The sequence below is a fragment of the Heterodontus francisci genome, chromosome 2 (assembly GCF_036365525.1).
Source record: "Heterodontus francisci isolate sHetFra1 chromosome 2, sHetFra1.hap1, whole genome shotgun sequence".
Taxonomy (NCBI): domain Eukaryota; kingdom Metazoa; phylum Chordata; class Chondrichthyes; order Heterodontiformes; family Heterodontidae; genus Heterodontus; species Heterodontus francisci.
In genome coordinates, this window is record NC_090372.1 from 14,606,171 (window position 1) to 14,630,215 (window position 24,045).

At 42.6% G+C, this 24,045-nt stretch overlaps 1 protein-coding gene and 1 long non-coding RNA gene across 3 annotated transcripts in view; one reads left to right on the plus strand and one right to left on the minus strand.

Annotated features, from left to right (window-relative positions):
• eci2 (enoyl-CoA delta isomerase 2) overlaps positions 1 to 24,045 on the plus strand; it is a 184,084-nt gene that overhangs the window by 71,751 nt on the left and 88,288 nt on the right. For both annotated transcript variants that reach the window (XM_068054521.1, XM_068054511.1), the window contains exon 2: positions 14,377 to 14,533. In XM_068054521.1, the coding sequence (XP_067910622.1) occupies positions 14,426 to 14,533 (108 nt within the window). In that variant the 5' untranslated portion in view covers positions 14,377 to 14,425. The remainder of the gene's footprint in view (positions 1 to 14,376; positions 14,534 to 24,045) is intronic.
• Positions 5,723 to 24,045, minus strand: part of LOC137382535 (uncharacterized) — a 95,158-nt gene continuing 76,835 nt past the window's right edge. The window contains exon 3 of the long non-coding RNA XR_010977215.1: positions 5,723 to 6,500. This is a non-coding gene — a long non-coding RNA (uncharacterized lncRNA). The remainder of the gene's footprint in view (positions 6,501 to 24,045) is intronic.

Consider the following 24,045-nt stretch of genomic DNA (forward strand, 5'->3'; position numbering starts at 1 on the left):
ACAGTTCAAGGTAGTGCTCAACCCAGCGGTCCATCTGTTTGCGTTGGTCAGTGATTATGTCCCCCGATTTAGATTTGAGCGGGGTGATCTTCTTGATGGTTGGCCCAAGAGCTCTCTTCATGCCATCATACATTCCTCTGATGTTTCCGGTGTCTGAGGCCAGCTGAATATGACTGCATAGGTGTTGCCAGTAGTCGTTTGCGCAACGCCTAGCTGTTCTTTGTGCAGTACTTCTGGCTGCTTTAAGTGCTGCGGATGTTAAATCGCTGGAGGCTTTCTTGTAGTTCAACAGTGCAATGCGCTTAGCGGCTATGACAGGTTCCAGCTCTTCATTATGAGATTGGAAACCAGTCTGCATTTCTCTTCGCACTTTTGCCGTAGGTGGTCAAAGCTGACTCATAGATGGCGTCTCTGATGTGGGCCCACTTGGTCTCAGCATCCCCTGTGGGAGTGTTTTGAAGGGCTGTTACAAGTGAATTTAGAAATTTTTGTAACAGCTGTGGGTGAGAAATTCTGCTCGTGTTGATGCGCGGGTGGCCCTTCTGCTTGGAATGATGCAACTTCTTTGGTCTGAGTCTAACCTTGCTGCACACCAGGGAGTGGTCGGTGTCGCAGTCCGCACTGTGGAAGCTGCGTGTGATTTGAACACTGTTTAAGGCGGCTCGCCTTGTGACAATGAGGTCTAGCTGGTGCCAACGACGTGATCTTGGGTGCCTCCATGAAACCTGGTGACAGGGTTTAGTGTGAAAGAACGAGTTGGTGATGCAGAGGTTATGATAGGTACACAACTCAAGCAGTCTCTGCCCGTTCTCATTCATCCTTCCAACGCCATAGCGCCCAAGGCAGGAGGGCCATGAGTCATGGTCGGCCCCAACCCTGGCATTAAAGTCCCCCAGCAGGAATAGGTGTTCGGTGTTGGGGATGCTGCTAATGATGTTATGGAGTTGTTCATAGAACTGGTCTTTAGCTTCAGGTGGGGAGCAGAGTGTTGGAGCATAGATGCTGAGTAGGTGTACTGGACCAGAGGTGGTGAGCAGTCGGATGGACAGTATGCGTTCCGAGCCATTTGAGGGAGGCTCTATCATGCTGAGCAAGGGGTTTCTGATGGCGAAGCCCACTCCATGCTGTCTTGGTTCTTCAGGATCCCTGCCCTGCCAGAAGAAGGTGTAGTCTTGCTCTGCTAGAGAGCCACTCGCGGGGAGGCGAGTCTCCTGAAGTGCTGCAATGTCCACATTGAATCTACTGAGCTCGTTGTTAATGATGGCGGTCTTCCGAGAATCGTTGATTTGTGTAAGCTCTTCCGACAGGCCAGGACACATAGTTCTGACGTTCCAGCTTGCAAAGCGAAGGGCTGGTACCTTCTTTCCTTTTTTCATGTTGTTTGGTGCGGTGTATCAGTCCACCTTTCGGGCAATGACCCTGAGCTCCAAGCACCCATTGAAGCAGGCAGACTGTGGCGGGACAGAACCTTATTGACCGGGGGCTGCCCGGTTTGAGGCGGGCGGTAGCTGTCTTAAAGGCCTCTCTCTGATAACCTCTCAGACTTCTCTTTTCTAGAGTATCGCTAGTAGATATCAAAAAGCGAAATAGTTTCATCTTCACCTGCTAAAGGTTAGATTTTTTTTTATTCGTTCCTGGGATGTGGGCGTCGCTGGCTAGGCCAGCATTTATTGCCCATCCCTAATTGCTGTTGAGAAGGTGGTGGTGAGCTGCAGTCCATGTGGGGTAGCTACACCCACAGTGCTGTTAGGAAGGGAGTTCCAGGATTTTGACCCAGCGACAGTGAAGGAATGGTGATATAGTTCCAAGTCAGAATGATGTGTGACTTGGAGGGGAACTTTCAGGTGGTGGTGTTCCCATGCATTTGCTGCCCTTGTCTTTCTAGTTGGTAGGTGGGTTTGGAAGGTGCTATCGAAGGAGCCTTGGTGCGTTGCTGCAGTGCATCTTGTAGATGGTACACACTGCTGCCACTGTGCGTCGGTAGTGGAGGGAGTGAATGTTTGTCGATGGGGTGCCAATCAAGTGGGCAACTTTGTCCTGGATGGTGTCGAGCTTCTTGAGTGTTGTGGGAGCTGCACCCATCCAGGCAAGTGGAGAGTATTCCATCACACTCCTGACTTGTGCCTTGTAGATGGTGGACAGGCTTTGGGTAGTCAGAAGGTGAGTTACTCGCTGCAGAATTCCTAGCCTCTGACCTGCTCTTGTAGCCACGGTATTTATATGGCTATTCCAGTTCAGTTTTTTGGTCAATGGTAACCCTAGGATGTTGATGGTGGGGGATTCAGCGATGGTAATTCTCTCATGTTGGCGATGGTCATTGCCTGGCGCTTGTGTGGCGCGAATGTTACTTGCCACTTATCAGCCCAAGCATGGATATTGTCCAGGTCTTGCTGCATTTCTACACAGACTGCTTCAGTGTCTGAGGAGTCATAAATAGTGCTGTACATTGTGCAATCAGTGAACATCCCTGCTTCTGACTTTTTGATTGAAGAAAGGTAATTGATGAAGCAACTGAAGATGATTGGGTCTGGAACACTACCCTGAGGAACTCCTGCAGTGATGTCCCGGAGCTTAGGAAATTGACCTCCAACAACCACAACTATCTTCCTTTGCGTCATGTGTGACTCCAACCAGTGGAGAGTTTTTCCCCTGATTCCCATTGACTCCAGTTTTGCTAGGGCTCCTTAATGCCATATTCGGTCAAATGCTGCCTTGTTGTCAAGGGCAATCACTCTCACCTCCTCTCTTGAGTTCAGCTCTTTTGTCCATGTTTGAACCAAGGCTGTAATGAGGTCTGGATCTGAGTGGCCCTGGCGGAACCCAAACTGAGCGTCAGCGAGCAGGTCATTGCTAAGCCAGTGCCACTTGATAGCATTGTCGACGACATCTTCCATCACTTTACTGATGATTGAGAGTAGACTGATGGGGTGGTAATTTGCCGGGTTGGACTTGTCCTGCTTTTTGTGTACAGGACATACCTGGGCAATTTTCCACATTGCCGGGTAGATGCCAGTGTTGTAGCTGTATTGGAACAGTTTGACTTTGGATGTGGCAAGTTCTGGAGCACAGATCTTCAGTCCTATTGCTGGAATGTTGTCAGGGCCCATAGCCTTTGCAGTATCCAATGCCTTCAGTCAATTAGATTTATTGAATCATGTGTGCAGATGTTTGCTGTTCTGGTATGGAAATCGGTCCTGAAATTGACGGTAACGCAGCTGAGTACACAATGCATTTTAGATTTCTCGCCAGATTTGCCCACAGATGTTGACGTAAATGTCTTAACAGAGCTGCAACAACATTGGAAATGGCAAATAAAGCTGAGTGAGCATCTCAGTCTACCTAGATTGTTTCACTTACTGTGCCATCTTTCCAGCAAACTGATGTTCTATTTCTGCAGTCAAACAGAGTGGATTTGCTTCAAGCTGTTCAGGATCTGACAGCTTAATAAACTGTCTGATTCTGAAGTAACTGTATTCATGCAAAATGATATTTTGTAATCAACCTTTTTATGGTTAACACAGGCAGGTCAAAGGGAGATGCTATTGGTCTATCACCTTGCAAGCATGGTTCAGACAAATGCCTAATTGGCTGCACAATGTGACCAACTTCTGACACACTGATCAGGGATATCTTCCAAATTATTACATTTCATTGGTATATTATAACAACCAACACAATGTTCAATGGAGGATAAACAAGATAAACTGTGGATTCCTATTTGGACCACTATGTTGTCCATTTTTGCCATAGTGGTAAAATTAAAGGCTTTTAATCTATGCCATGGGGTATTAGTGTACAAATTCTTAATGTATTCATCTGAAATTTATTTCTCTCATTTTAGCTGAGGTGTAGTTTTAAAAAAATAGGCTAATGCTGATATGGTAGAGAAGATAAAGTAATTTCAGATCAACATGTTGAGCATTTGAATGGTCGCATGGCATAATTTCAAGGTCAAGAATTTTCTAATCTGTCTGCCGTGGGTGCCTTTTATATTGACAAGAATGACTCGAATACATCTCAAAACAAGGATCCCAGTTTCAGGATTATTAAATAAATAGCTGGAGTTAAAAGCATCCTTGAAGAAAGAAAATTATTAGGATTCTGATAAATGATATATATGATTAATTAGTGAAGGAAAGCAAAATCTATACAAAATGTACATGAACACTTCGTATTGACCAGCTTCAGTATAAATTTCTGTTTAGATAAAGTTGGTATGCTGCAGTTTAGGATTTATTTAGGCAGCACCTGAAGTTGTGGTTGTTGGAGGTCAATCATCTGAGCTCCAGGACATCACTGCAACAATTCCTCAGGGTAGTGTCCCAGGCCCAACCATCTTCAGCTGCTTCATCAATGACCTTCCTTCAATCATAAGGTCAGAAGTGGGGATGTTCACTGCACAATGTTCAGCACCATTCATGACTCCTCAGATACTGAAGCAGTTTGTGTAGAAATGCAGCAAGACCTGGACAATATCCAGGCTTGGGCCGATAAGTGGCAAGTAACATTCGCGCCACAAGTGCCAGGCAATGGCCATCTCCAACAAGAGAGAATTTAACCATCTCCCCTTGACATTCAATGGCATTACCATCGCTGAATCCCCCACTATCAACATCCTAGGGGCTACCATTGACCAGAAACTGAACTGGAGTAGCCATATAAATACCGTGGCTACAAGAGCAGGTCAGAGGCCAGGAATCCTGCGGCAAGTAACTCACCTTCTGACTACCCAAAGCCTGTCCACCATCTCCAAGGCACAAGTCAGGAGTGTGATGGAATACTCTCCACTTGCCTGGATGGGTGCAGCTCCAACAACACTCAAGAAGCTCGACACCATCCAGGAAAAAGCAGCCCACTTGATTGGCACCCCATCTACAAACATTCACTCCCTCCACCGACGCACAGTAGCAGCGGTGTACCATCTCCAAGATGCACTGCAGCAATGCACCAAGGCTCCTTAGACAGCACCTTCCAAACCCGCGACTTCTACCAATTAGAAGGACAAGGGCAGCAAATGCATGGGAACACCACCACCTGCAAGTTCCCCTCCAAGTCGCACACCATCCTAACTTGGAACTATATCGCCATTCCTTCACTGTCGCTGGGTCAAAATCCTGGAACTCCCTAACAGCACTGTGGGTGTTCCTACCCCACATGGACTGCAGAGGTTCAAGAAGGCAGCTCACCACCACCTTCTCAAGGGCAATTAGGGATGGGCAATACAGCGACGCTCACATCGCATGAATGAATAAAAAGAAAACCCACCATCCAACAGTTGAAGGCTCTTAGCTTTGATGAGACTTTCCCAGTTGTTTTATGTTCCATATCTACACCGGACTGCAAATTTGGACATTATTTGTGTTCACCAATGATTACATTTTTCTAGTATCTGCACCGAATGTCTGTGTTGGTCAGTACTGTGTGTGTCTTAATCTAAATTGTGCCTGCGTGTCAGAGATTTCTTGGTGGCTTTGAAATGGAAAGGAAACACAGGAGTTGTGTAATTTTGAGATTGACTTGCTCATTGATCTGTAAGTGCCATTCCTGAAATGGATGTATGCGCTAAACGTTACTTTGGTGTTGAAGGTTGTGCAATTTTAGTTACGCTGTCTCTCAACTGTTCAGTTGCAGCAACAAAAAAATCTACGTGAAAAACTTTTTTTAAAAAGTAGATGCTGTAATTTATTAAGGAAAATGCATGTTCTCAATTCAACTGTATTCTCTAGACCCTACATGTGGCTTTCTATATTAATACAAATAGCAATATTCCAAATACCAATATACGGAAGCACCTGAATGACTTCCTTTTCACAATTTCAAGACCTGTTTGCACCTTTACTTAAAAGAGAAGGTGCAAGCTTCCCCCGATGGTTCACTTTGTGGTTCACAGTGTCATAAATGATTCCAGAGCCCATAAAGAACAGTCTTTGCTGATTTTAGCTGATCTCCGTTGGGGTGATAGTAGAAGTTATGGTACCCATGAGCTATGTAGACTATAAATAGCTCGGGCCCTTGTGCCTGAATGTCATCTAGTGATGCCTGTTCAAAAGTGTGCAGCTGTGAACATTGGGTAAAGAGAAGATTGGACTTGGCTTTGGTGCTGTCATGGTGAAAGGTCTATCAGCACTCACTCTCTCTAGTTGTCACATGACATTTGAATGATGTACTAGAGAGCAACCTGGGCTTGTGGTATCACATCATCAGATGTCAACACTTTTGGAGAGGACAGAAGAGAGAAGGTTGGTGATGTTTTAAAATAGAAATGAAGAGAAGGTACAGAGACAGCTTAGCATCGCAGAAAGTAGTTATACTAATGTTGCACCGGAGCGTGCTGAATCCAAGTTTTCCCACACATGGAGTTTCGTGTTCCATTTTGGGTCTTTGTCACTCTTTCTCCAGATAGTTTGCCTTCTGTATTTTTCGTTTACTCTCATAGGTGAGTCGTGGCTTCATAAAGATATTCATTGGCCATGAGAGCGAGGTAAGTTTCTGACAGTGTACTAAGGGTAGCAAATGGAAAAGCTTAGTTAATTTACTTTTACTACGACATCTATCTTATGACTCAACAAGAATTTTCTTCTGTCCTTGAAAAGTTTGTAGAGTATAACATCAGATCTTGTCTTGGCTTTTTAATTATCAAGTGAATTTAATGAACAAAAGATGAACAAACAATTATGTAACCATATTTACAGTAAATTTTATACAATCTGACTCCATGAATGAAAAACAATAAAGGGTCTCTGAATGCCAATCATATTTTTACAGTCAAATTTTATATATGTAGCCTATACTTTTCTGCTGCAGGAGTTAGCTAGCTTTTTTCTGAAGGTTCCAAACAACTGACAGCTTAAATCTGCTAAATTCAGCTCATATTAATGCATTTATTGAGCAGCTTTAGGCCATTAAATACCCCTGAAAACATTTGCTGTGGTTTCTGGATTTGATTAACTGTCAGCTACATTTAAAACTGGCTATCATACACATTATTGAGAAAATAATTGTTTGAATTTGGTGTAGCTTGAACTACAAGTCTTTCAGTTAGAAAACCAGACTGTACAGTCCTTGCAACATTTATTCTGATTTAGCTGGAATGTGGATTTTAACTAATATCATCTTGTAACTGAATTAACCAGAAGTCTACCAAGCCAAAATAAAATCAAAATACTTAATTCCTGAATTTCATAGTTCCCAAAACCAACCAAGTCTTTAGGGAACCACTGAGCAAAGGAGAACTAATCTACCTGAACTACATTTGCATATTCCTACTGGCTCGATCAAAATCCACCTTCACCCAAGACCTGGAAATCAGTTGCTTATCAGGGAATTGTATATGCTATGAGAAATCTAAAATGTTTTATAAAAGGGAGAAAATGCTGGAAGAAAGGATATATCCAATGGAAGCTACTTTGCCCATATCTTTTATCTATGCCAGTTTCTGTTATGGGAGCACTTTAAGAGGCTGTAAATAAGTCACCGGAGGAAGTGATGTCGCATCACACATGGCCAGAGAGTTGTGGGTGTAGCCTGATAGAGTGAGCCATGTGCAGATGTACTCCTGTAGTAGCTATGTATGTATCTGTTCTAGTTTTAAGTTATAATTTAAAAAAAAACCCTCGTACTCTTTGGATATTACTTGTAGTCCTGTGACTCTTACAATAGTTCACATACCAATGGAACAAGTAATATTGCATGGTGGCAACATTTGGGATATATATTTCTGAAGACCATCAAATATTACATTGTGGCAATGTTTGATTTTTTTTTCTGAAGAACACACCAAAAGAGAACAAGGAACATTAGGTTGCTTACTAGGAGTGCAGTTGGCATAAGATCCCACAACAGGTCAGCGAGCTAGGACTGCAGACAGGACCCCAGGAGGTGTTGAAACTCTGAGTACAGTAGGCAATTTGCCAGAGGATCAGAGCTTTCAACTAATCTGGCAATAGATCAAAAAAATTGAAAAGAAGTAGCTACAGCCATAACTGCTTTAGTTTTCCCAGGGTTTTTGGTTCGTGAGCAGGGTCTAAGGCAAAAAGAATGGGAAGAGCTCAACAGCGCCACTGGAGGTACAGCACAAAGTAAAAGCCTGGTTGTGGCAGCTGCCGGTACTGCAAGTTGCAGCTCTCTGCAGAAAAAAAACTTCTGTTTAAAAATAAGCCTGTGTAAACAAAGAAAGCTGCTGTCTCACAGTTTTAAAAAGAGATGAGCTGTGTAAACAAAAAGCAGCTGTCATCTCACTCTTAAAGGGGAAAGCCTGCAGAAAACGAATCTTTTTTTATTCATTCATGGGATGTGGGCGTCACTGGCTATGCCAGCATTTATTGCCCATCCCTAATTGCCCTTGAGAAGATGGTGGTGAGCTGCCTTCTTGAACCGCTGCAGGTAGACCCACAGTACTGTTAGGAAGGGAGTTCCAGGATTTTGACCCAGCGACAGTGAAGGAATGGCGATATAGTTCCAAGTCAGGATGGTTTGTGGCTTGGAGGGGAACTTGCAGGTGTTCCCATGTATTTGCTGCCCTTGTCCTTCTAGTTGGTAGAGGTCGCATGTTTGGAAGGTGCTGTCTAAGGAGCCTTGGTGCATTGCTGCAGTGCATCCTGTAGATGGTACACACTGTTGCTACTGTGCGTCGGTGGTGGAGGGAGTGAATGTTTGTAGATGGGGTGCCAATCAAGCAGGCTGCTTTGTCCTGGATGGTGTTGAGCTTCTTGAGTGTTGTTGGAGCTGCACCCATCCAGGCAAGTGGAAAGTATTCCATCACACTCCTGACTTGTGCCTTGTAGATGGTGGACAGGCTTTGGGGAGTCAAGAGGTGAGTTACTCGCCTCAGGATTCCTAGACTCCGTCTAAACAAGAACAAAAAAGTGCGCCTGGTAAAGAAAACCTGTGAAAAGTCCTATAATTGTTTAATAAAAAGCAGGATCATCCAGAAAATGGTTTTCAGGTATCCAATTATGGATTGGAAGGCATCAGACATAACATCTGAGTTTAAACTGTTTCAACAACAGATGGAACTGTGATTCCTAGAGCAAGAAGTGAGCGAACCAGAGAAACAAACTGTAAAAATTAAGATCGCGCTGATCAATGAGGGCCTGCAACTGAACAACACATCAAGATTGTCAGCTGAGAATCAGAAGGACCCTTGCAAGCTATGGACATTCCTGGAGGATCAACTCAAGGTAAAGGTCAATTTCTGAGTTCATAGGCTTCAGCTTATGACCTACTGGCAAGATAAGTCCATTGACCAGTTTATTGCAAGGTGCCAAGACAAAGATCAAGAATGCGACTTGGCAGATTTTGAATTGTCGGAATGGGTTACAGAGCTAGTAATCACGTCTACCCCACTAGAAGCCTTTCAAATAGACCTGCTAGAAGAGAAGAAAGGGCACACCATAGATACACTACTTAATGGCAGAAGGAAATTTGAAGTCATCGTGGCTTGGCGCCAACAGTTTCAAGCATTGGTGGCAGCTACGACAATTGGTATGGTAACGAAGGCTCAGAAGTTTGCTAAGCCTTGTGGCAAATGTGGCCTGTCTCACCCAATTCACAGTTGTCTGGCATACCAGGACCAGTGCAAAGCCTGTGACATACAAGGACAGTGGGGAAGGCAGTGCAGAAGGCCAATCTCAGATACTGCACACAGGAATGGTGACAGATCACATGCAGGGAGAATGTCTGCAAGACAGGATGGCAAATGAAACAAGAGGTAAGCCCAAGTAGGTGCATCAGGTCAGTAGAGAGACAGATTGTCAGGAGGACACTGGTGAAGAATGCACTTGTGCAAACAGCAAGCAAGCATTTCACATAGTTAGTTTTGATGAAGATGTCAAGGCTGTTACACAATCTGAGGCATTTTCTATGATCGAGATTATATGTCCACAGAAGAGTGGCAGGCATAAGCTTAGAGTAAAAGTTGACACCAGAGTAAGTGAAATTATTCTGAAGGACATGTACTTAAAGAAATGGGAATATATGGTACAACCCACCATGGCTAGGCTGACTGCCTACAATAGATCTCCAATCAAGTGCATTGGAATGATAACCTTATAGTGCAGCTATGAGAGCTTCGAATGGTTACGACAAATGTTTTATATTGTGACACGATTGGCCCAGCTGTTGCAGGACTTCCACTATGCCAAGATTTACGAATCATCACAATACATGAGGTCAGTGCCACACTGAAAGGTACGGAGGATTGCAATACGAAGTGCATTGAGTCAGTTAGAGTCCTGAATCTACTTTACCCAGACAGGTTTGATGCAATTGGCAATTTCAAGGATGATGCCATATTGCATGTGAGGGAGGATGCAGTTGCTACTATCGACATGCCAAGGAACTGCGGCATGCACATTCAACGGAAGCTTAAAGTGGAGCTGAATGAGATGGAGCACAGCAGAGTCATCCACCGAGTGCACCTGCATTCAGATTGGTGCAGCTGCATTACCTGCCTGCTGAAAAAAAGTGGAAACCTCAGAATTTGCTTAGACCCGCGACAACTGTGTTATGAAACTGCTTCCATTTTTAAATATTTTTTGAGGACTTATGTTGAAGATTGTGGAGATGGATTCATTTGGGACTGAAGGGATTCCATCGATGCTGGACTTTGTTTTTTTTAAAAAAAGGTCACTGGAAGGACCGGGGGGACTTTGTTTAAAAACAAACCCTTACTAGATGTCACATGCCTTAAGCTAAATAAACAGCAAGAGTCTTGGTGACTAGGGGAGTTGTTTACAGAGAAGTGACGTCAAGATTTATGCTGTGCGACAACACTACATGAGACAACCCTGTGGCATTGTAGACACATTCAAAAACAAAGTCTGAAGATGAACGTGCAGAGGCTACGAGCACAGAGGAAGAGCAAGAATTCTGATTTACCAGAATCTGAGGTATCGTCACACATGATCAGGGGATTGTGTGTGTAGCCCAACAGAGTGAGATGTGTGTAAATGTCCTCCTGTGGTAGCTGTGTATATATCTGTTCTATTTATGTTATAATAAAAACCCATGTATTTTTTGGATATTACTTGTAGTCCTGTGAATCTTTCAATTGTTCACATACCAAAGGAGCAAGTATTATTAGTTTCATTAACTTGGGACATTGTTTACCTTCTTGAATGTTAAAATGGAGTTGTTACACATTCCTCATAAATCTGTCCTGATAAGCTATCAATTGAGCACTATCAGCATCTATTGTTACTAAAGCTGGCATATTTGGAAAAACAGAAAGCAAATGTTTCTCTGAGTCATGGCCACAGATGGGAATAACTGAACAAAGTTAACCTATATGAGACACAAGGAAGTACTTTCCTTTCCTCTTGCACCTTGTTGTCAGTACTGAAGGAATCCTGCATGTCATCTACTTCGCTGACAATTGCCTACAGAGTTATTACGGACTTCTCAGTGGAGATTTCCTCTAATTTGGTATCTTTTCCACTGTGGCATCCTCTACAGGGATTGTGTGGTATGTGTGAACAGGACAAGCAACAGAACTGCTCTTCAACCAGTCAAATTGAAGAATCCTCACTGGAACATGCAGAGTCCAAACCAGGAAGTATAAAGCAGGACATATAAATTAGATTCAAATGTACAGAAAGTAAAATAAAGATTGGGAAATACAGATGGGATTAGGTGAGAGAGATAAAAGAGACAGACAGAAAAGTTTAAAAAAAAATTAAACTGCAACACCAACTTTCATCTCTGAGTGAAACTCCATACCTATAAAATTAAATTTTCACAGCCAGAGAGGTTGTTCAGCAATAATTATCACTTATCACGCCATTAAAAATTCAATTGCTCCTGAATGCACCAGCCCTAACTTTTTTCAACCATTTTTAGTGAGGAACTAGTGAGAAAGTACGTATTATTGCAGTCATTTCAATGCTGAGTCTATTGGCAAGGAGAAGCACACCCATTGGAGGAGCAGGGTATCTCTGACAGCAGCGTCTGGATTCCTGCATTTAATTGTGCATGTGCATGTGCAGGTGCCAGAATTTGCTGTCCGATGATAACACTGTTAGCCTTGCCATTATTACCACCATAAAATCTGGGCCAATGAGTAGGGGTTTTGAGTATAATGCTTACAAATTGATTATGTCCAGAATACAAGTGGCGACAATTTGGAAAACTATGAACTCCCAAAAGGAAGCATTAAAACCTGGATGGATTTTTCAATTGGTATCTATTTTAAGAGGATTACTGCTGGTGTTAAAGAAATGATAGTGGAAAAATCCAGTGGTTGATCAAATGAAACAGGATGGCTCTGCAGTCAGGCATACCTCATTACTTATATTGAAGAGGATTCCCTGTGGCTAATGGGAAGTTGCAGATAATTGAGATCCACCTACGTCATTTACATATAGTACAGCAATATTCTCAGCACATGAATGGAGCAAGTAAATAACAAGTAACAAATCTTCTTTAATTTTTTTATTTTTTTTTATTTTTTTTATTTTTATTTAGAGATACAGCATTGAAACAGGCCCTTTGGCCCACCGAGTCTGTGCTGACCATCAACCACCCATTTATACTAACCCTACACTAATCCCATATTCCTAGGCTGAGAGTTTGATTTTATGACAGAGAGGAGGATGTTGGTTTGCATAGTAATGAGTCAGCAAAATGCAAGGCTTTGCCCCATGAACATTTTAAAATTAATAATTGGAGCATGGATGATGAAGTTTCTATTTTAAAGGTAGGTATTGTAGGGTCCAGATTTCTGTGTGACTTGTGACTTGCTGATTTCAATACTTTTTTAAAAAAAAACTGAAAAGCATGTGTAATTTATTTAACTACATTTTTTATGAAAGTTATAACATTTTTAAAAGATTTTATAGTACATTAACAGATACCATAGAGAAAGAACATGCCTTGTGTTAAAGTATTTAGTAATGCAGCTCAAACAATTCTAGTGTCTCCAAAAGCCCACCTTTTAATTGCTATAGTGCTTCCCACTCAGCATCTGCTATTTTAGATAACACAAGTATTTATTGCATGTTCATAAAAGCAAGATGGTTTATAAAATTAATTCATAAATGGTGCATTTAAACATGAAGTCAAAACTAGACCATATTGCTTCTAAATCTTAATGCTGTGACAAGAACATTGTTAATCAAGAGTACCATCGTGATATTGACAAATTATGTGTGCAACATTCGTTAAGATAATGGTGTATTTTTTTAAACTTCATATAAAATGTTATAGAATTGTGTGATTAATATTTTGGTAATATGAAAGCAAATTGTAAAATCTTTTTTTTATATGTACGTTTAGATAGGCCAATATTTTGTGATAGAACTTTTGAGATTCCATTGATGCTTGATTTAAAGCAGTACATTCGTGCTGCCTAAATACGTATATATTTCTCCTGGAACTATGTAGTGCAACTGATGTTTTGCAGGAAGTCATTATGTGTTAATTGAAATTCTCTCCTGTCTTTGAAACATTGGATGCATGTAAAACTTGGAGCAACGTGTTGGTCACTGTCAATTGTTCTTGAGTCTCATGAATACTTGAAATTATTATTTTTGTAGTAGTTTCAAGTATTGTAAAAGATCAGTATTGATTTACTGATTATTTGCTGCATATCTTTTACTTCTGAGTAATTAAAAATAACTGAAATGAATTCAACTGCTGATTTTAGCCTGAATGATAGTCTGTCAGAGTAAACGTAAGTGTATGGTGGACAGCTTGTTCATGGCGGACATTTTGGATATCGGTGATGCAGGTCTGCCAGTGGAATTTGCACTTTGCTGTGAATACAGAGTTCGGAGAGAGTCTTAATGTTAAGACATGCCATAAGGCTCAATTGCTGTTGCTATTATTTTTTAAGGAATTCTTTGAAATTTTAAATATATTTGCATTCATATTCATAAACCAGATTCCATATTTGGAAATGGGTGCCACTGGCAAGGCTGCACTTATTCACAATCCCTGTTTGTACAAATGAATAGCTTACTAGGCCATTTTAGAGGGAATAGGAAATGCCAGTCTCACACTTTGTGAATGACGATCATGTAGGTCAGACCAGATAGGGCTGACAAGTTCCCATCCCTAAAAGATATTAGTGAACTCATTTAGGTTTTTATCAAGGCAACTTTCATGCTCACTTTCACTGTTTTCATGGTCATTTTGTTTCTGGTGCCTGCTCACAAATTGCATGTTGAAATGTTCAGTGCTACACTTGAATTTCAGGTTATTATTGGTATCAACCTAATATCAAATAAACAATTGATTTAAGGAGCTGTTGTTGGTTTATCAGCACTTGTACTCAGAGGGCTTACTACATTGAAGCTCTTTTTAAAATTTTTGCTGTTCTTCCATTTGTGCCAATTTTTAAAAAAGCTCAATTTCAGTTTGATGTGTCTAATTTTGCAGATTGGTCCGGAGTTTACCAGCAGTTAAACTACATTTAACTGGGACTGCCATGTTTGTAACAGAAGCTGAATTTGAGAAAGCAAAGGATAAGTTGAAGACTTTAAAGAACGACCCTGGAAATGAAGTGAAATTGCAGATATATGCATTGTTTAAACAGGTAATACATTTAAAATTGGAAAATGCAAGTCATGGTCAGACGAAGGAACCTCAATAATTCAAAGAACTTCAATAATTTCAACTGCAGTTAGATGAACGGCTTTCACACCAACCTTCTGGATTTATCTTTATGTAATTTGTCTTTGTATCCTAAAGAACTGATATAACTGGTGGATTCACATATTGTAAAGCTTACAAGGAAGAAATGAAACTGAAACAAAAGTGGGATTAGTTGAATTGTTCTACAGATTTCTGAGCAGGATAGGTAAAGGTTGAATTGGCAGAGTATGTAATTGTTTTTTTTGGTGGGGTTTTCCATTTCATCTTGAATAATGTTACAGTTTGAGTGAATCATCCATTCTGGTACTTTCACTTCAGTTTTTAAATCCCTAAAAGGCTGCTGCACCCATTTCCTATCACAATAATGCTAGCCAGTTCACAAATCTAGGATGTTAGTGAGCCCTCTTTCTCATTCATGTGAATGTCAAAATCTGTAAATCCTTTAGCAAAATTGAAAAATTTATTTGCTAAGAAAAAATTATATATTTTTTTCACTTTTTTGTCTATTCTTTCTCTCTCAAAAGTGTTGACCTCTAGCTGTAGTATGTTTTCATGGTACTGGTACCATACCCAAGTGGCCATTTGTCATATGTAGAACTTGACATTTTTGATTTTTATCTTTTCACTTTCCAAAAATTGTTTGTATCAAGGCATTCCTTTATTTACCCTATTTGCCCCAACTTATTGTCTGACTTCTTGGCATTTATAAGAGGGTACAGTAGTATAGCGTTCAGTTTCTGGACTAATAATCCAGAGAAAGATAGTTCAAATTCCACTGTGGCAGTTGGAGAATTTGAAATCAGTTTAAAGATCTGGAAATCAAAAGCTGGTATCAGTAAAAATGATGGTGAAGCTTTTAAGTTTTTGTAAAGAACCAACTGGGTCAATAATGTTCATTGAGGGAAGGAAACCTACCATTCTTGTCCAATCTGACCTATATATTCCTCTAACATAATGCAAATGTGGTTGACTCTTAACGGCCCTTTGAAGTGGCCCAGCAAGTTAGTTACTTGTGTCAAACCGCTACATACTGCAGCACTTCAAGAAGGAGGCACACCACCACTTTCTCAGGAGACCTAGGGATGGGCAATAAATGCCCGCCTTGTCAGCAACATCCATAACCGAGGAATGACTAACAATAAAGAATTCTCTCTTATAGTCGTTCAGTAGTACAGAACTTGAGTATTGCTGAAAATAGAAACATGTTGTCGAATCTTTTTGTCTTGCACTCATCAGGACAATCTGAAAGAATAACCAATGTAAGGGAGAACAACAACTTATACTGAATGAGAAGAGAGTGCTGATTGGTTGGCAAGTGAACTCTGGTGAATACACCAGTTTATAGTGACTGACAGTTAACTGCCAGGCTTTGTCTGAAATTTAAACCAGGCAGCTTGACTTCGATTGGTCAAGGCATTGCCCTGAGGAATGAACCAGTGAATAGCTATCACTTATTTTGTTCAGCTGGAACAGGTGCAATGTTTATATATATTCTTTCTGTCTGCAAAGCTACAGATATTAATACACAGGGCCCTGTTCTTTGCAGATAGAAACAAAGTTCCTAGTTCTGAGACGGGAACCTGGTTGGGAGGGGGAGGAATAACTTTTTAAAAAATTCATTCATGGGATGTGGGCATCGCTGGCCAGGCCAGCATTTATTGCCCATCCCTAATTGCCCTCGAGAAGGTGGTGGTGAGCAGCCTTCTTGAACTGCTGCAGTCCATGTGGGGTAGGTACATCCACAGTGCTGTTAGGAAGGGAGTTCCAGGATTTTGACCCAGCGACAGTGAAGGAATGGCGATGTAGTTCCAAGTGAGGATGGTGTGTGACTTGGAGGGGAAATGGTGGTGTTCCCATGCATTTGCTGCCATTGTCCTTCTAGTTAGTAGAGGTCGTGGGTTTGGAAGGTGTTGTATCAGGAGCCTTGGTGTATTGCTGCAGTGTATCTTGTAGATGTTACACACTGCTGCCACTGTGTGTCGGTGTGGAGGGAATGAATGTTTGTAGATGGGGTGCCAATCAAGTGGGCTGCTTTGTCCTGGATGGTGTCGAGCTTCTTGAGTGTTGTTGGAGCTGCACCCATCCAGGCAAGTGGAGAGAATTTCATCACATTCCTGACTTGTCTTGTAGATGGTGGACAGGCTTTGGGCAGTCAGGAGGTGAGTTACTCGCCGCAGGATTCCTAGCCTCTGACCTGCTCTTGTAGCCATGGTATTTATATGGCTACTCCAGTTTATGGTAAATAGTAACCCTAGGATGTTGATAGTGGGAGATTCAGCGATGGTAATGCCATTGAATCTCAAGGGGAGATGGTTAGGTTTTCTCTTATTGGAGATGGTCATTGCCTGGCACTTGTGTGGCACAAATGTTACTTGCCACTTATCAGCCCAAGCCTGGATATTGTCCAAGTCTTGCTGCATTTCTACACGGACTGCTTCAGTATCTGAGGAGATTCAAATGGTGCTGAACATTGTGCAGTCATCAGCGAACATCCCCACTAATGACCTTATGATTGAAGGAAGGTCATTGAGGAAGCAGCTGAAGATGGTTGGGCCTCGGACACTACCCTGAGGAACTCCTGCATTGATGTCCTGGAGCTCAGATGATTGACCTCCAAAATCCACAACCATCTTCCTTTGCGCTAGGTATGACTCCAACCAGTGGAGAGTTTTCCCTCTGATTCCCATTGACTTCAATTTTGCTAGGGCTCCTTTATGCCATACTCGGCCAAATGCTGCCTTGATGTCAAGGGCAGTCACTGTCACCTCACTCTTGAGCTCAGCTCTTTTGTCCATGTTTGACCCAAGGCTGTAATGTCAGGAGCTGAGTGGCCCTGGCGGAACCCAAACTGAGCCTGACTGAGCAGGTTATTGCTAAGCAAGTACTGCCTGATGCACTGTTGGTGACACCTTCCATCACTTTACTGATGATTGAGAGTCGGCTGACAGGGTGGTAATTGGCTGGGTTGGACTGTCCTGCTTTTTGTGTGCAGGACATACCTGGGCAATTTTCCACATTGCCGGGTAGATGCCAGCATTGTAGCTGTACTGGAACAGCTTGGCTATGGGTGTGGCAAGTTCTGGAGCACAGGTCTTCAGGACTATTGCCAGAATTTTGTCAGGGCCCATAGCCTTTGCATTATCCAGTGCCTTCAGTTGTTTCTTGATATCACGAGGTGAATCGAATTGGCTGAAGTCTGGCATCTGTGATGCTGGGGATTTCAGGAGGAGGCCGTTCAGGAGGAGGCATGGATCATGCACTTGGCACTTCTGGCTGAAGATTGTTGCAAATGCTTCAGCTTTATCTTTCACACTGATGTGCTGGGCGCCCCCATCATTGAGGATGGGGATATTTGTGGAGCTACCTCCTCCAGTTAGTTGTTTAATTGTCCACCATCATTCACGGCTGAATGTGGCAGGACTGCAGAGCTTAGATCCGATCCATTGGGGATCGCTTAGCTCTGTCTATCGCATGCTGCTTATGCAGTTTGGCATGCAGATAGTCCTATGTTGTAGCTTCACCAGGTTGACGCCTCATTTTGAGGTATGCCTGGTACTGCTCCTGGCATGCCCTCCTGCACTCTTCATTGAACCAGGGTTGGTCTCCTGGCTTGACGGTAATTGTAGAGTGGGGGATATGCCGGGCCATGAGGTTACAGATTGTGGTTGAGTACCATTCTACTGCTGCTGATGACCCACAGCGCCGCATGGATGCCCGGTTTTGCATTGCCAGATCTGTTTGAAATCTATCTCATTTAGCATGGTGGTTGTGCCATACAGCACGATGGAGGGTATCCTCCATGTGAAAGCGGGACTCCTACCAGTACTGTCATGGACAGATGCATCTGCAGCAGGCAGATTGGTGAAGACAAGGTCAAGTATGTTTTTCCCTCTTGGTTCCCTCACCACCTGCCACATACCCAGTATAGCAGCTATCTTCTTTAGGACTCAGCCAGCTCGGTCAGTAGTGGTGCTACCGAGCCACTCTTGGTGATGGACATTGAAGTCCCCCACCCAGTACATTCTGTGCCCTTGCCACCCTCAGTGCTTCCTCCAAGTGCTGTTCAACATGGAGGAGTACTGACTCATCAGCTGAGGGAGGGCAGTAGGTGGTAATCAGCAGGAAGTTTCTTTGCCCATGTTTGGACTGATGCCATGAGACTTCATGGGGTCTGGAGTCGATGTTGAGGACTCCCAGGGCAATTCCCTCCCGATTGTATACCACTGTGCCGCCACCTCTGGTGGGTCTGTCCTGCCGGTGGGTGATGGCAGTGTGTGGGACATTGTCTGTCAGATATGATTCCATGAGTATGACTATGTCAGGCTGTTGCTCGACTAGTTTGTGAAACAGCTCTCCCAAATTTGGCATAAGCCCCCAGATGTTAGTAAGGAGGACTTTACAGGGTCGACAGGGCTGGGATTGCCATTGTCGTTTCCGGTGCCTAGGTCGATGCCGGGTGGTCTGTCCGGTTTTATTCTTTTTTTATTGACTTCGTAACGGTTAGATACAACTGAGTGGCTTGCTAGGTCATTTCAGAGGGCATGTAAGAGTCAACCACATTGCTGTGGGTCTGGAGTCATATGTAGGCCAGACCAGGTAAGGACAGCAGATTTCCTTCCCTAAAGGGTGAACCAGATGGGTTTTAACAACAATCGACAATGGTTTCATGGCCAACATTAGACCAGCTTTTTAATTCCAGATTTATTAATTGAATTCAGTTCTGCTGTGGTGGGAATTGAACCCATGTCCCCAGAGCAATACCCTGAGTTTCTGGGTTACTAGTCCAGTGACAATACCACTACGCCACCACCTCCCCCAGGGCAGGAGGGATGCAGGAACAGGGAAAACATTTTTTATTGGCTGTGGGGATGGTGGGAAGGTGTTGAAGGGAAAAGAGTGCGAAGTTTGGGGTTTAAAGGTCAGGACTGTCAAAAATGTTTTTTCAGGGGGGAGAGGGAAATAAATTTATTGTGTGATCATGGGGCGGGAGTGGAAATAGTGCTTTTATGTTAAATTTAATGTTTTTATTGACATTTAAAGTGCTGGTCCCTTTAAAATTTTAAATCAGCTGTTGGGGCTTGAGGGCATTTAAAAATGGCGCTGGACGCCATTGTTGGGGACGCGACAGCTGCCCCCTCTACATCGTCGGAGACGGCCACTCCGCCTCCTCTATTTCAATCAGCCCACGCATGTAATATCGTGGGGGCTGTGCGGCGGCACTTCCATGTCGGAAGTCTGCCGCACTCATAGTGCGCCGCCACAGAGCGTGGCGCACAAATAAAATCCAGCCCATAATGTAACACAGAAGATTTGTCCCTCTTCTTAAAAACCTTTGTTTGATTAGTTTTAGAGGACCTCTTACCTCATGTCATAGAGTCTTATAGAAATACAGCACCTGTCCATAAACTAATTCAAAAGGATTAAAGTCGGTAGACTCATTAGCTGAATACCTAGTGGCAAACAAAAGAAATTCTAATCCTTTATCTCAATCGTGGGGATATTCATGACTGTGTGCCCTGATCATCGTTTTGAGTGTCTGATGGTACCGTTCCAAAGCCCCTTTTGTTTGTGTGTGGTATGCTGAAGACTTTAACTGTGTTATCCGCAAACTACCTGTTACTTCCCAAATTTTCGACATAAAATTGGATCCTTGTTCCGACTGAATCTCAATTGGGAATGGTTCCCCAAAAATTGTTATGGGAATTAGAGGTGCCAGTTTTATGGCAGGTTGTGGTTTCCCACAATCTGGCACCTATGGCATGTTTTTCAAAACTGCACCACATCCCTTTTAAAGACCTGGTCAGTAAAAATGGCGACATATACATGATTGGGTCTTCCGGATCCCTACATATCACGCTATCGGAATTTAATGGGCTGTCTTTAATATTTCCCGGCGATACTTGGGCAGTACCACTATGTGATGAACAACCATCTATTCTTTGTCCGCAGGTCTGTGAGGAGATCTCCACTTCCTCATCAGAATCCTATTTTTATTATAGTAGCCTCCCGGAACTCCCTTTGCTTCGGCTTCCATTAGAGCCATTTGTGCTACTTTATTTAACTCTGGATCGGCTTGCTGAGCCTTGATCAGAGAAGACTTATTGAACATTTCCTTCGAATTTTCCAAACCCCCAAAGAAAATTTCAGATATTCGGCTATCTATCTGGGGTGCCATTCTGACCTCTGACAATGGAACTTGTTTAGCCATTGCTTGGGTCACCACACATGAAGGAAAAATTTTTGGAACCTTTTCCTGCAACTGTTCTGTCTCTTTGACTTCACTTGGTCTTTCTGTGACTACTGGAGAAGCTACTACCTTCACTCTAGCCAAATCATTCCCCAGGAGTAGGTCAACTCCATCTACAGTCAAACTATGGACAACTCCTACAGTTACCGTTCCAGACATTAGGTCACACTCCAGGTGCACCCAATACAAAGATACAGGTGTATACTCCCCGCTGATACCATTCACTTAAACCTTGGCATTCAGTGAGCTCTCTGGTGGGAAAGTTATGCCTTTCTCCAGCAAAAGAGTTTGGGTGGCTCTTGAATCCCTAAGTATAACTATAGGTTTATCTGCCTCACTTGAGGGATAAGAAGTTACCTTTCCTTTGACAAGAATTCCCCATAACTCTCAGGTATCTTATGGACATTCCCCACAGTTTTTGTACTTGGCCTTACAGCTGCAGTCAGAGCTACAGCCTGATCTATCATATTCTTGGTCAGGGCCCCTTTCTCTGCATTGGCCTTGTGTACCCCAGTAAGTCCCATGGGTTTACCCCGCAGCCTCCAGCATTCTGCATGAAGGTGTCCCACTTTGTGGCAATGGTAACACTTAAGCTCTTGGATGTCACTTCCACGCTCAGCATCTTTCTTTCCGGCCTGAGGAGGAGATCCTGGGATGTTCCCAGCTGTCCCTCATGCCCCCGGCTACTTGCCTTCCTTTCACCCTCCCCCCTTCACATTTGTGGGAGTGACGGAAAAAGGGTTTGGGCTTGTAACCAAGCTCGTGATCATCAGCAGTCTCAGCTGCCTATCTGGCTGTTGAAACCTTATGGTTCTCTACATAGTTTCTTACGAACAGAGGAAATGAATTTTTAAATTCTTCCAGGAGAATTATTTCCCTAAGGTTCTCGTATCTGGCCTCTAACTTTAGTGCCCGCATCCAATGATCAAAATTAATTTGTTTTCCCTCTCAAATTCTGTATAATTCGGAAGTTCTAGTGGTTCTGAAATTTCTGCCGACAAGCTTCAGGGACTAACTCATAAGCAGCAAGAATAGCCTTTTTGCCATCTCGTAATCTGCAGAAGCCTCCTTAGAAAGCATAGCATAAACGTCTTGAGCTCTGCCCATGAACCTGCTTTGCATAAGCAATGTCCAGCTTTCCTTTGGCCATTTCATCTGTCTAGCTATCTTTTCAAAAGAAATGACAAATGCCTCTACATCCCTTTCCTGAAATTTCAGGAGGGCTTGTACAAATTTAAACAGCTCTCCACTGGGTCCTGGGCTGGAGTCAGTTCTTTGCTCACCAGAATTTTCACTGGAGTCAAGGCCATCCCTTTGTCTTAGTTCCAGCTTTTTAAATTCAAATTCCCTTCCTTTTTTTCTTTTTCTCTTTCCTGCCACACTGTTTGCTCCCTTTGAAATAGCAGGTCAAGTTTTTTCATTTATAATTCTCTTTCCTTTACCCTTTCCGGTTCAAGCTGCTTCATCTGCAACTTAATTTTAGCTAATTCAACTGAACTACCATTTGGATTGTCTTTTCCTTCTTCTAATTTCAAATGCTGTGCTAGTACCGCAATTATATCTGCTTTCTTCCCCCTGGTTTTAACTGTAACACCAACATTTATGCTAATTCCTTTAGCCTAGCCTTGGTTAAGTTTGTCTAATCACTGAGGGATCTCTTCTGGAGCAGTTCTTTCCAGGCGCCGATGAGGATTAATCCGGCTGGTTTCTCCAGCTTTTCAGTAGAAATGCGGCATCAGAGTTGTAGCTCTTACACACACTGAACTCTCGGGGCTTTTCAGAGAAGTGAAGAAAGAGATGAGCTGGGTCTTTCTCTCTTGGCAGGCTGACCTCCAACTAACTCAAAACAGTATTCAAAAATGAAATCCACTCTTGAGCACCATAAATCTTGACATGTCACTTCTCTTGTAAAATCTTCCCAAAGTCACCAAGATTTCTGTTGTTTATTGAGCTTAAGGCATGTGACTTTCAATAAAGGTTGATTTCAAATAAGACCTCTCAGTGACCCTTGGAAAAAAGAACACACCCATGGAATCTTTTCAGTTTTAAACACAAGTCCTCAAAAAAAAATTAAAATGGAAGCATTTTCATAACATAATGAAAACAAAAAGTAATTTTGTTGAAATTTTAAAAGAGGCAGTTCATAGAAAAGAATCATACAGCAGGGAAGAAGGGCATTTCGCCTACCTTGGCTGTGCCAGCTCTTTGAAAGACCTAATTGTTCCCACTCCCCTAAAAATGTTTTCTTTTTAAGTACACATCCAATTTCCACTTTGAAAGTTCCTATTGAATCTGCTCCACCACCCTTTCAAGCAGTGCATTCCCAGATCATCATATCACACTGCATACAACAAATTCTCTTCATTTCCCCTCTGGTTCTTTTGCCAATTACCTTAAATCTGTATCCTCTGGTTATTGACCCTCCTGCCAGTAGGAACAATTTCTCTTTCTTTACTGCATAAAAACCCTTCTCTATTAAATCTCCTGTTAACCTTCTCTGCTGTAAGGAGAACAATCTCAGCTTCTCTAATCTCTCTGCATATCTAATGTCCCTCCTTCCAGGTACCATTCTAGAAAATCTCCTCTGATCCCTTTCTAAGGCCTTAACATCCTTCCTCCAACTCAGTGAGCAATGCTAGCAGAAGGTCTGGTAGTACTGTATTCTGTGAACTTGTGATGTGGAATATTATTAATGTAGTATTATGAACATTTGTTCAAGAACATCATTTGAGCCATGGTATCTTAGAATGATGCAGAAGTGTTAAAGTATTTCCTGGAATCTTTCATTTACTTTTTTTTTAAAGTGTTTTTCTATTGAATCACAATATTTTACAACAAGGCAGGAGGCCATTTCACCCATCAAGCCTGTAGCCAGCTTTCACTCGCTTTTTCCCCAAAGATATAAATGTTTATTTTTCAAATATTTAGTATAGTTGGAATATGGAATCATAGAATGGTTGCAGCACAGAAGGGGGGCATTCAGCCTGTCATGTCCCTGCTGGCTCTCTGCAAGAGCAACTCACCGAGTCCCACTCCTCTGCCTTGTCCTTTTCCCCAAAGCTATGCAAATTTTTTCTCTTCAAATAATTACCAATTCCCTTTTGATAGCCATGATTAAATCTTCCGCCACCACACACTCAGGCAGTGCATTCCAGATCCTAACCACTCGCTGTGTAAAGAGGTTTTTCCTCATGTCACCTTTCTTT